The sequence below is a fragment of the Excalfactoria chinensis genome, chromosome 4, assembly GCF_039878825.1.
Source record: "Excalfactoria chinensis isolate bCotChi1 chromosome 4, bCotChi1.hap2, whole genome shotgun sequence".
Taxonomy (NCBI): domain Eukaryota; kingdom Metazoa; phylum Chordata; class Aves; order Galliformes; family Phasianidae; genus Excalfactoria; species Excalfactoria chinensis.
Window position 1 is genome coordinate 56,039,163 of NC_092828.1, and position 13,933 is coordinate 56,053,095.

Below are 13,933 nucleotides of genomic sequence, written 5' to 3' on the forward strand. Positions count from 1 at the left end.
GTAATAAGTGCCTCACATTTAGGCTCTGTGTGTAGATTTGCTAAATGTCATTCTTGAAAGAATGGTTAAGATATACTTAATGCATTGCCACCATTAATTTAGCATGTACTAATAAGATTTTTCATACTAAATCATATTTTGTTATTTGCTTATCAAAACATTCTGGTGACTGCAAAATTAATGAAAATGTTTAGTGTTACTCTAAAAGCATATACCTGGATTTGCTCTAAATCTGGCATTTTCACACAGTTCAGAATTTAGAATTATTCTTGATAGTTTTCTCAAATTAACTCTTCACTAAATGGGCTCTCAAATATAGTAGAAGGTTGTATACAGGAAGAAAAAACAGCTTAGGGGTGAACAGAAAACATCTGCATGTCAGTGTGCCTTGAGACAGATAGAAGAGTGGAGAGAGAGGCTACAGTTAGAAGTTAGTGACAATTAATGACAGAAGACAAGCAGATCAGGCCAGAGGAAGAATCAGAGGAAGTGTTATCCCATGAGTTGGGAGAATAGCGTGACTGTGAGCTGGTCTGAGATAACAAGAGCGGAGCAACATAGAACTTAAGGTGACAGATAGGCAAGGCTAGTATACAGTTACATGTGATATTCTAGTTTCAGTAAATGAGACTAGGGACCGTGATGTAGCCAATAATGTGTGGGATGGTAGCATGGAATCAATAGGACTTGTTTGTGAGCTGGATACGTGTGAATCACCTGTCCTTGACTGACAGGGAGAATCCTGGTATCATCTGTAATACTGATAATGTAGTTGGAATTTACTAAGAACATGAAAACATACATGTAGCTGGCTGCTGATCAGGACATAGTTCTTACTATATCCCTAGTGCATGCATATCCTAATATTGTATGCCAATCAGACTGTCCTAAAAAGAAGAGGTGTCTGAAAGGTAAAGTGTGAGATTGGCAGACATCGTTAGTTTTTATCATCCTTTTCCCTGCTTTCAAGATTTTACTGCTGCTCAGTTATCTTTTAGTTAGATCTCATGATAATGAATCAATGGGCTGTAAAAACAGTATATGATATTCATCATCAGTAAATACAGCATGAAAATGTATATGAGAAAAGCCATATTTCATGTGAGAGAAGGACAACTGAGATGGGTTATAGTAACGTTATTCCATTATATGCTGTTTTTTTCTTTTACCAGGGGATGTATCCTTTTTAAAAGGTAGCCAACAAATACTTACCAAACACAAGTGATTCTATGAGGAAAAACATTCTGTATTTTGTGTTTTCATACTGTTTAAATGAGACAAAGATAGAATTAGAACCAAAGGTAGATAAATAGTACGTATCATCTAATTCACCAGATCTTTCTTCTCTTCTGTCTTTCCAGATAGGCTTCCGAACCAAGAAAAAGAAATGTGCTGCATTGGGTGGTAAAGTAGAAAGGAAAAAATTGAGGTGCTTTTTTTCCTATTAATCTTTTGTTAAAACTGATTTGTTTTCAAATGTACTTTCCAGTGTTTTTTCTTACTGAAGTTAATGTTGAAACTGACAAAGGAATAGGAAGCATGAAGCTGTAGTCATACTTTTACATTATTTCCAATAGAATCTATAGATTTTCAAGGTCATTAAGTTGCAAAACCTCAGTATGACAGCTCTGGGTCTGGTTCACATGGTCTGATGAACCAGGTCTTTTTTTTTAATATCACTATGTCCTCAGAATACTGGGCAAATTCTATTACTAAGCAATAAGATCAACTAAATTGAGCTTACTAATGTTGAAAACTGTCTTCAGTTGAAAGTTAAAGTTGTTGTGTCTGTCATTACAGCTTCTCCTTATGTATTCATTTTGTTTTACTGTCTTATTTTGTTTTCTGTGAACATCCTGAGTGAATAATTTGGGATATGTCTTTGAATTTAACCAGTGTTTCATCATCTTGCCTATTTATGTCTGCAAGAATCGTAATTAGTTGGTCATCAAAATTCTACTCAGCCGTACATTGATTATGTATATGCATATCTTTAGATTTTATTTGTATAGTGATAATTTCTGGATTAAGAACATACCGACACTTGTGAGTAATCACCGGGCTCCCATTCAGCACTCCATCTGTATTCAGCAAAACACTTAAACATATGCTTAATTTTAACTTTAGCTCAGGTAAGCATTCAGTTGCTTCCATACCAGTTCAGCATGGCATTTTAAGTATGTGTCTGACTTCAGGCATATCCTAAAATTGCACTAAAGCTAAAATAAAATACATTCTTAAGTGTTTTCATGAATGTAGATAGCTGCTATATTAGGTTTGATGAGATTAAGTCTGGCCATTGAGTAACTGGAAATGCCTGTCCACAATTTCATTATAGTTCTACAGACAGGAGAAGTGGAACAGTGTATCTGTGAGCCCAAATTTTAATGCTGTGCTGTGTACAGTTAACGGTTTTTGTAAATTCTTTCTAACCATTACATAAAGCTGTACCAGGAGGAAATCAAGGCTTCATTCTCCATCTTTCATTAGATCCAGAATGGTCAATAACAATGTGTTTCATTCTTGAAAAACATTTCAGATAATGTATCTAAATGTGATTGAAATTCCAAGTGAGATTGAGAGGACAATTGGCTACAGAAACTTAGAGTGGAAATGAGTAAAATGTACACAGGTGGTGTGAGAATGTTACAGTGTATAGCATGTTTCTTACAGTTTTGTTTTATTTGTGATACTGAAAGATTTTATTCACATCAGCAGTCTTTGTTTCAATCCTTTTTCACTTTTTCTGCTTCAACCTCTACAGTCCTTCTGCACTATTAGTGTGTAGAGCTCTTTGCATTTATTTCAGATCATCTCCTATTGCAGTTCATGAAGTCTTTCAACAGTAGGCTGTTAATCCTCTGCTGATTAATATGATTTCAGTGATAATCCTTTCATTTGTTGAATTTTTAAGACATATAATCATTAAAGAAAGTGCTTGACAGATTTTCCATTAGAGAAATACAATGAAGGTGGTGTGTCTTTAATGTACATGGGTAGCACTTCATGTTGCTCATTTATGAAATTAATTTTGCAGATGAAGCAAGTAAGTCTAGAGTTAGTAACTGGTCTTTTCCCTTTGATATTACATTTGAAAGCCAGTTAAAGAATAAGTTATTCAGGGAATATCAAACCAACCAGTGTTAGAATATTTGTTTGAAAACTCTTTTCATATCTCCATTGTTACTTTTCTCCTGGAATAAGGGTCAGCATGAGTTCTACCCTGATACTTTAAAGCATCAAGTTATTATGTGAAGAAAGAGCAGGATGTAGTTTAGTATGTGAGATTTACCTTCAGTTAGGCCATAGAATGTAAATTGTATGCAAGAGTTATTCCAGCTCTTTGCATTAGTCTTATTCATATAATTGTTTAAGTTAAATATGTGACTGAAATACTCTTCCAAAGGTGATACTGAAGGCTTCAGTTGTCTCATAAAAATGATGCACACAATTTTCTTGTTATTAGAGATTGTTGTTTGCGGAGACATGACTATAGTTTTTATACAATTCTTTACTTGTTTTTTTTTTGTTTTTTTTTTTTTTTTTTTTTTTTTTTTTGTCTTTTCTTTCCTCTGATATTACTCGAAATCACTATATCTCATTTGCCTGCTATTTTATTCGCACTGATGAAACAATAGGCAAGAAGAGAAGGCATAGGTACTCAGACAGTTAACAGGTGTGGCCTATCATTACTAGGCTGAAAATTCATATTTGTATACTGAAGACTCAAAGATAATTCAGGCAGGAGGGAGATGAAGCAGACACCACAAATCTTTAGGAAAATCAGGTCCTGAACTTGGCAAACCTTTAGCAGATTTTGTCACATATTTGCAGCTTTAAAATGATTTGGCCTTTGCAACAGTCAAAATAAGTGTCCTTTAATCACTTCCAACCTATTAACAGATGGGCAAACAGCTTTTATAAATGGGGCATACAAAATACTCCAGTATCAGCCAAAACTAATTAGTAGAAATATCTGAACTGCAATTTATAAGTGATGGAAATATATATTAATGTAGAGAAACTGATGGTTTGATAGAAATTTCTCTTCAAACATCATGCCTGGTATTTGTTCTGACCTAGAATGTTCTCAACCCTCTTTAAATAAAACACACGTTTGTTTTTTTCGACCCCTTCTAGCTATTTTCTTCCAATAAAACAACAAATTTGGTCATAAAAGAACTCATTTAGAGGTAGTGTAACTGATAGAAATGGTATTAAGCATGTGGTAATTTAGTATGCATTTTTTGTTATATGTATAAGTGAATGGACGGTGTAACATGTATACAGCATTAACTGAAGGTAAGCTTTAAGAAAAGTACAAAGTACCAATACAAGACATTATTTATACACCAGTGCCAGATTATATTAAATACATCTTTACACTGCACTATTAATCAGCATATGTAAATTGCATGAAATTAAATTGTGAGATGATAGAAAAATTGCCACATGCATAATTCAGTAGGAAGATCCAGTCAGTGCATTGCCATCAGTTCTGCAGAATGAATTTGATTTTACAAAGACATTTGTAGTGCAGGCAGCTGCTGTACCTAAGTGGAGACTTGACTGTATGCACTTGTCCATATCTTCCATATTTTTTTGTTATTGTGGTTTTAAAAGGACTAAGTAGTCGCAGGCTCAGAATTGTTCTGAAACATGTTTTCATAAAAAAAACATCGATTTATATTTGTTGGTGGTAGAAAGATGTTCTTTTCTTACATTTGAGTGCCTTGTCTTCTACAGATAACCTACCTATCCATACCAACTTACATAGTGATTTGAGGGCTTTCTTAAAAATCAAACTGTATCTGAAATACAAGTCTGATGACAGTGCCATGAAAAGTTCTCAAATTTTTCTTCCTGTAAGTCAACAGACAGAAGGGAGCTTCTCTCTCATGTAGATAATCATCTCTGATAAAAAAAATTCTGAAAATTCTTAAAATTTGAAAAAACAAACAAACAAACAAAAAAACCAATAGAAACATTGTGTGCATTCTTTATGTGCATGTATCTAATAAATCAGGTACTTCCCTTCATGTGCGTCTGACATAATGATGCCCCTGGCCTTTGAAGACAGTGGATCTGATTGGTTCTGAAGTGTAGTGCTTGGATATCATAATGCTTGACACAGTAAATAAGCATTACCTGCAAACTGGCTAGACATGTCTAGAATTGACCATGGAGATGAGTCCACTCATGGCATCCCCTGTGCAACTCAGGAAATTGCAATTTCTTTAAAACCCTGCAAGCAAGTTGAAATGTTGTTCTCTGTTATAATTTCTGAGAAAAATAATCAATACTGTTGGTATAGAGATGAGTTAAGCTGATAGATGAATTTTTTGTTCACTGTGAGAAGATAAAGAGGTATATCAGGTTGTGAGTGGTGAGACTGTGGTCCTGTACTGGAAAGTTATATGAAATACCTGGAAGATTTTTTAGCCAGTGGTGAGATCAAGATTTATGGGACAGATTTTTCTTTGTGGCACAAACTGAAATGATGAATAAGTACAAATGATACTTTTTAATTATAAAAAGATGGCCTGATTAAAAGTCTTGCAGGCTCTTGGCTAGAAGGAGAAAGTCCTGCAGAACACCAGAAAATACCTGGTTTGGAATTAATAATCTAAATTATTTCATCTTCAAAAAATGATTATAACAACAAAATAAAAATTCAGTCAAGCAAGTAAAATCACAAGATTTTGAGTAGTGCTCAGATCTCCAAATCTCAAGTGTTTTTATCTGATTAACACCTTGCTTAATTAAGACAAGGCATCAAAAAACATTTTCCCATCGAAGTATATTTCAAGCAGATTGGTTTAGTCTTGGCATAATCTGGATGTAGCAAGTAAAGCTGCAACTGACTTTACAACGTACAGTTACTCACTCATGACCTTAACTATAAAAATGACTATTTCCTTGAGAGAAAAAGAAAACTCTAAATGTGTTAGATGAAAAAATAAAATAAAAAAATCCTCAGCTATATTTCAGTTTGTATTTCTGTCAGTTAAACAGCTTCAAATGCAAAATTTAGTGCTTTGATTAACCACTTCAGAGAGTGCATTTTATGTTGTATTAATTAAAAACATTTTTAAAAAAATACAAAATTTATATATTTCTGGGTTTTAAAATGATTTTTTTTTAATTAGTTTTTCCATAACAGAAACATATACAGTTCAGGTTATTGAATATCTTGTTGAGTCTGGTGTTTCTGCTATCTTATTTTGAAAGGAAGAACTCCAATACAGCCTTTCTTTGTATGTTCTAATGAAAAGGATTGATTTCAATACATTTCTATGTACTTGTAAAATGTTTTGATTTTTGTTTTGTTGTTTTTTTGTTTTGTTTTGTTTTTTGTTTTTTAATTTAATGAAAAATTTCCTGACTAATTTCCCGACACATTAATAAAAGCTATGAAAGTTAGCAGTCAGATAGAAGGGATACTTAAGATATTTAATGGTTTCAGAATGTCTATCTACTAGAGATAATATGTCTGTTGGAAGAAATACATATACATACATATATCTAAAAAAATCAAAATTATTACTTCAGAAAATTGTTTTTCACATTAGGTATGATTGTTTGCATACTTCTGGGATGAATGGAAAATGCTGTGTGATTGAATGGGAATGGAAAATATTAAAGATGCATAAAATAGTAACTTAATCATTGTTTACAAAAGCATGGGAATTCAGCAGATCTATACATCTGTAACAAAACATTTAACAAGTATATTTGGATGGTTATTCTGTAATTGTAAATGGTAAATCACCATTGGTTTCTTTTCAGTGTCTTCAAGCTATTCATGTAAATGAACAGTTTGTGTGTGATTTTGTAACTATTTTAAGTGCAAACTGAAATTTGTGTACTGGAATTTTGATTCATAGTTCAAACATTTTTCTAACAAACTGAAGAATACATTTTCTCTATTTTAATTTCCAGTGATAAATGCCTTTCCCTTCAAGCCTCGAAGAAGCTAAAGAATGTAACTCACCCAGAAATATTTGAAGCTGTTTGTGATGGAAAGCATCCTAGCAATAGAGAAGAGCTTAAAGCAGTCATTTGCATTCAAAGATACGTGAGAGGGTGGCTTGTACGTAAGGCATATAAAAGAATAAAGATCAAGGTAATTATTTAATCCATGTACTGCTTAAATCCTAGTAGTGTAAGAATTATTACTATTTGGCAATGGAGAAAAAATAACCTTGCTTAGCTAGTTTGTCTGCCATTGCTGTTCTGCACATTCAAGGTCAGAGCTAATTCAGTGATAGTTCTCTACTGGAAACTGTTTCTATCACTTGACTGTAAGAATTCTCTCTATTATTTTTAGAAGAGAATAGCTTGTGTGACCTATGATCCTTTTGCCTTTAAATACTCTTGTTATACATGTGTATTGTATTGTTAATTGAAGCGCTTGCAGTTTTTAAGGTAAACAAGCTATGGATAGCAAATTGTTATTGCACTCTTCTTCCTCCAGCTCCAATTTATGCTTGAACTACTGAACAAAAAACCTGGATTCTACAGTGTAGTTACTGTTCTTGTTTTTCAACAAGTATTGTTAAATGAAATGTCATTTCCTGAGAAATGATATATCGCCAATGCCATAATACACACTTCAAATTTCAATCTCAGAGTTCATATCAAGATAGAAGAGCTTATGCATATTGCAGGTTGGGTGCTTGTGGAGGCTGAGCAACTTCAGTTAAGATATCATTTTTCTAGTGATGTCTAAGCCCCTTGTCTGAGAAGCATGCCATAAGAAAACTTGTATCTCATTGAAGTAAGTGGGTCAAGTAGGAACCGAGTCATTCATTAACTATCTATTTTATTAGTTTTCCAGAATCCTAAAATAGGTGGTAAAAATCAGGTCATATTATTTGGTAATCATCAACCTTTAAAAATATTCCTTCACTTTATATACAGGAGGAGAAGTGGGTTTTTCTGCTGATATAATTAACAATGAGGTATAACTACATGTCTTGATATCTACGTCTGGGCTGCAGGAGGCAAATATTTTCCTCCTATGACATACTTTTAATCAAAAAACAAATGTCAAACACAAAGTCTCTCACCTTGCCAAGTTCACCGTTCCACTTTTTCTCTGCTGAGATACAGAACCTTGTTCTTCCATCCAGACTCTGCAGATAGTATTTTCTATTTCACACAGTTCCTGACCTACTTCTGTAATTTGGAATAAAATGTGTTTATCCAAAAATAGTTTTATCCAATAGTTTTATCTAATCAACTCTGGAATTGACTATTTTGTATCAGCACCGTGGAGTAATTGTTTTTACATATCTGTCCACATGTTTACAGCAGTGGAATTTATTCTTGTTTTCTTTTAAGATTTTCTTATATGCTGCACACCTCTCGGTTCCATCTCCTCATCTGTTTTTTTTTAGTCATTTTTCCCTTGTTTCTTACAGTAATGAAGGTGAAATATATCTCTAATTACAGTCAGCAAGTCATGGGCCATCCTTACTAGCAGCAGTAAAGTGCTACCGTAACATGATGGCACGCATTAAAAGTCGAGCTGGTGTTTTGGATCTGTCTACGTCACTTCATTATTTTGAATTAGAGGAGTGGATGGACAAGAAAAAATGTAAGTAATTGCATTTAACATAAAATTACCTTTATCGTAATTCCAGTAGTCTGGCACTTCTTAAGTGATATTCCACATCACAATCAAATAAAATAGTAATATTTAAATAGTTTTTGGTACAAGGCAGATTTCATTTCCCCTAATGGACAGCTGCACTTCTAAGACGTCATTCCAGTACTTCAGAATTGTAGGATTTAGTTTGAATAAAGGGACTCTCCCAGTCACTTCATAAAGAAATTAATAATTATTATGGTTGTGTCAACATGATGTGGGTATCAGACTACTAACTGTTAAGTGATGGGCAATATCATGTAATGTCAAGAAGGAGGATTTCTGATGGCATAGTATATGAGAAAGTGCAAAACTGAGTACCATCTTACTTGTCTTAATGCTTAACCCTTTTCATTCATTCTGACCATTATGCCTTCCCTAGTATTGTTGATGTTATTTTTTTAAGGATCATGTGAAAAATGAATAGCACTCATATTATCTCCTACAAAGAAACAAAGAACCTGTATGTTTAGGGAGACTTGAAAAGAAGGTACCTTTGCAGATTTTTTTGAGCAATCTCTATATAGAAAATTTTATTCATGAAACTAATTTTACACTTGTTTTTGTTTCTCCTGTCTGATGACCTTCCTGTACAGTCAAGCAAGTGTAATAGGGAAGGATACATGTTATAGTTCAGCTGTATGTTACAAAACTCATAGACAGACCCAACAGGTAAACTGCATTGACTGGGAGGAGCATAGGTGTCACTAGCTTGAAGGCTACTTTTTTTTTTTTTTTTTTTTTTTTTTGATTGTTCTGATGATAAGTAAGCAAAATGCTGTTGAAAGAAAAAGAAATACTTGACTAATAGCAAAGCTGCCTGTTTCCTGATACTCTGCTCACTGCCTTCTGCATTCTTTTGAATATTAATATTTATGTCATTCTTATTACCCAAAGGATATGGGAAGATATTAAAGCAAAGAAAAAACTGTTTAGATTGCAAAATAAAATCTAAATTTCCTTTTAAAGTAATCTGTTGCCCTTCAAATTTCTCTTCCAGAAGAAGATGTGGCTGCTGCATTACAGGGGAGATTTAAGATTAGATGAGAGCATACAGTATAGCAGTAAAGCAGAATAGCTTTCCTGGTAGGAAGAAGCTGAGAAAACAAAAATTAGTTTGAATTTTCAACTATTTGTCAAAGCAACACTCCACATTGGACTTAGATGTGATGCTTTAGTTTTTTCTACTATAAGTAAACATTACAGAGAAATAAAAATATATTACCCATTAAAAACTGAAAGTTGATTCTGATTGATTCCTACACCATTTGAGGATGAAGTGTATTAATTGCTTAAATTTTGATTCTAATTTTTACTCACTCCTGTGAGTCTACATCCATAAAGTTTTATGTTTGAGCATAGAGAAGGAGGATTTAAATACTTAATTTGAACATATTCTGTGGGTAGGTTTTGAGTTCCCTCTGAATGCAGTCCTGATGCAAATCGTGTAATTAATGTAATTTTGGAAAAAATAGCTTCTGGAGGTTGATGACATAGTCTCAGTGTTTATTTCAAAATTCCATAACTAGGTCTTGTATTCCTATCACCACATATGAAATATATATGTGTATACTTTACATACTGTATACATGAATGAGTTTTTGCCCCTCATATGTTATGAAAGAATAAACAGAGCTAATTCCTAGAATGTAGTCTATATCCTCCTGAAACGTGTATCTTTTTTCCAGGTTTTATAGTTCATAACACACTGGGTGATGCTGGCTGACTGAAAAATTTGTACTGCTTTTCATATTGTGATGAAATGCTCTTCAATGGTTGTCACTGGTGCTTTAACAGGAAGTTTTAACATTATACCTTCAAAGCATCTTTGTAGATATGACAGGATACTGCAGCTCAGTATATTTTCTTTTGTTGTCATTTTGTCATTATGGTCTTCAAAAATTAGAGTGCAAAGTCTGACTTAAAAGGCAGATCCTGTTTTTCTGGAATGCTAAATTGACATTAATTTGCTCTTCTTTGATGAAGACAGAAACAGACATTATAGATGCTCACATGTAGCATAGAACGTAATTTGATCTATTACTGTTAACCCTTACAGGAAAATTATTGGTTCCACTGATAGATAGTAAATTAGCTAGAGAGATATCCTTTTTCTCTCAGGGAGGAAGGTTTTTTGCACCAATTCTGAAAAAAATCTGTGGGCTAGGTAGATCAGCTGTGGACCTCAAACTATAGATGACTAAGGAGATTTCCATTTCTAATTCATACTTTATCCTCCCTGAGCAGTGCAAACTAACCACACAGTACCTATCTCCGAATTTATGTACATATCTAAGCTATATTTTTAAATATATTACATTTGTTAAAAAAAAAAAAAAAAAAGAAAAAAAAATAATGTAAATGTCTCTGTTTTTTCTTATTGTCCTTGGCAAGGCATCTTCAGGCATCTCTGTTATGACATTACTAGGGACAACGTCTTACAATGGGAGTTTTTTCACCTGCATTTAATTTTATGGGCAACTGTTTAATGTAGTATTTTAGATAAGTTGAGCATGTTTGCCAAATAAAATAATAATAATAATAATTAAAAAAAAAACAAAACAGTATGAACCACTCTGATTTTCTACTTGCCTCAGCCTCTTTTTATGAGCCAAGTTTTGCAGGGACTAACTAATCAGTTTTCCCTGCTGAGAGATTCTTACATGGGGAGAGAATTCTTTTAACCTATCTGTTCCCCTTGGTGTTTGGTAAGGATAATGTGAGTTTTGCTTTACTGAAAAATTCAGCCAGCAGCAAGCTACCCAATCCTCAGATCTCCACATAGGCCTATGTTTCCATGCTTAGTTTATCAAATGGATTACCTTGATCCTAAAGAAAATTTTCTAGAAAAATTGGTGCCTAATAGCATATCGTAAATATGTATCTAATGGAATCTTCTCTTCTTAGTTTATGAAGCAATGTTTTCCAAGAGAGAGTTTGGCCAAAAACTGGACAGAGATCATCTACCTGAATTTTTTAGAGACTGTGGATATTTTATACCTGCCAGCGGAATACAGCAGATCTTTCAGCTGGTCTTTCCAGGCAAGTAGTTATTTAAAAATGCTTTGCAATGGTACAAAAAGTTAAAATGCAAGTGTAGACTTTGGGTCATTTTTTTTTTTTCATTACGTAATGAAGCTACTGTTCTTAAAAGCATAGTTGATGTTCTTTTTGGAAAGGAATCATTTTATCCTTATACTTGAAATATAGTACATTTTGTTGAATTGCATTGTGTCTAAGAACACTGGACTACAGTTCCACACTATCTTGAAATGTAGTAAGAGAATGTAGAGAAATTTTGTAACAGGTCTGCATTGCAGGTGCCTCCAGGAAAAAGACTTGCCTTATTCCCTGTTTTGTAATGTCAGTGGTACTAGCTTTCCATCACTCTTAAGCAACACAGACCAATTAAATTTTAAAAATGTTCACAAATGAATAGATTAATGTAAATAGCATAATATGCCGTGAGTCAAGGTATAATGTACTGTAAACAGAAGGGAGAATGTTGCCCTTTAAAAATAGAAAATAAAAGAGAAGTAATTAATCAAGCCCTTCAAATAAAGTTAGAGTTTCATCTTCCTTCTGTTTTTTCTCCTTCCTGGGGCACTCAGTTGGGGAACCTGCAATACTCTGCTCTTTACTGCAGATTAGCAGCTCCTGGGTAAGACATATGGAGGCAGCCTCTTTGAGAACCTCACAGATTGAGATGAGAGATGCCATTACCCATTTCTCTTCTATGGCAGCATGCTTTTGTTTTATAATGACTTATGTAGGTGCTGTGAACCCAAATGACCTAAACATAGGTTTATATTACTTCTGTGTCTTAAGTTTGACATCCACCTCAACTGGGAGGTTCTTGCAGATGATGATCTTTGGATGATTACAATTAATTCCATATATCAGCTTTTTGAAAGAACGCTTTTGAAATACTTTCTCTCCTTTAGTGAGAGAAATCCATGTTTAATTGGTGCCTTTGCTTTGTTAATGACCTACATGGGATTTCTTCTTATGATGTACGTATATATTATATATATTGCTGTCTTCTAGCTATCTCAAAGTTCAGGCTGCATCTTTGAGTTGAAGGTGATCTCTTTGAGTGTCTGACCACATGTACTTGCACATTATGCTGCTTCTCAGTGTTGGCTCCTAGTAAATGCAATTAATTTATGATGGAAAATCATGTATTACATGTCATTTAGGTCACATTCCTAAGACAGTGTGAATAAGACCAGGTATTTTTAGTCATTTGTTCAGTCCGCATCACTATGGTAACAGGAGATTTTGTGTCTGTAAGACAGATTTCTGTCTTATATCCTAGATTTGGGAGACTATTGCTACTCTACGCTGTGTTAACAGTCAGACCAGGAAAGGTTCATGCTTCCCCACTCATTATTTAATTTATTTAGAATCTCTTAGATATGAGGTGTTATCAAGACTGGTTCACCCATTTGAAGCAGGGTGTGAGCTTCTTATTCAAGTTTAAAACCCTCCAAAATTATGGATGTGTAAATGATGAATAATTGCTGAAATGTAGAGATGTGCTAGTGTCTAAAGGGCACCCATAAAATGGTTTCTAACATGAATGCATTTTGAATAAATGGCACTTATCTATAAAGTGCCCTCTCTTTTTCAATTTTATAATACAAATGTCATTATTTCTGAAGATAAGTTATTAACAGAGTATAACCTTGCTAAATTGCCTTAGGAAAGAGACTGCAATTGGCTGAGTGTTTTGAATTTCTTAATATGGATTTGATGCAACTGTCTCCTGTGCCTGTACAGGGAGCATCTAATACCATCAAACTGCCTATTTAGGAATGGAAAGATAAGGTGTGTATGTGTGTGGGCAGGGTGTTGGAGAGAACTACTAGTAATAACTGTTCGGAGCTTTTGGGGTGATGATTGTGTCTTATATGGCCATGCTGCAGATGCAGTGAAAGTTATAAAAGAGGAAAAGGTGAACACATGAAATATAAAAGAATTCAAATTTTCTCTTTAAAATTTTTTTTTTTTTTAATTTTCTCCTTCCTCCCTCCCCTCCCTTTCCTCTTTTTTTTTTTTTTTATTTTTCTCCATATATATCTCACTGTTAAATGTCCTGTCACCTTTCCATTTCCAGTAATGAAAAGATGAGTACTATCTTTGGCTAACAGTAATTTAGGCAGTAAAAGCTTGAGACTTTTTATTTTACGTGTTCTCATGATAGTTTTAATTACATCACTCCCACATAACTACAAATCTGATTTAGTATGGATCTGCCTATTTGAAACAGTTTATTTT

At 33.7% G+C, this 13,933-nt stretch overlaps 1 protein-coding gene across 1 annotated transcript in view; it reads left to right on the forward strand.

The window, feature by feature from the left end:
* Nucleotides 1-13,933, forward strand: part of IQCM (IQ motif containing M) — a 110,699-nt gene that overhangs the window by 46,371 nt on the left and 50,395 nt on the right. Inside the window, exons 8-11 of the mRNA XM_072335807.1 lie at nt 1,362-1,429; nt 6,943-7,126; nt 8,458-8,602; nt 11,561-11,695. Of these exons, the coding sequence (XP_072191908.1) occupies nt 1,362-1,429; nt 6,943-7,126; nt 8,458-8,602; nt 11,561-11,695 (532 nt within the window). The remainder of the gene's footprint in view (nt 1-1,361; nt 1,430-6,942; nt 7,127-8,457; nt 8,603-11,560; nt 11,696-13,933) is intronic.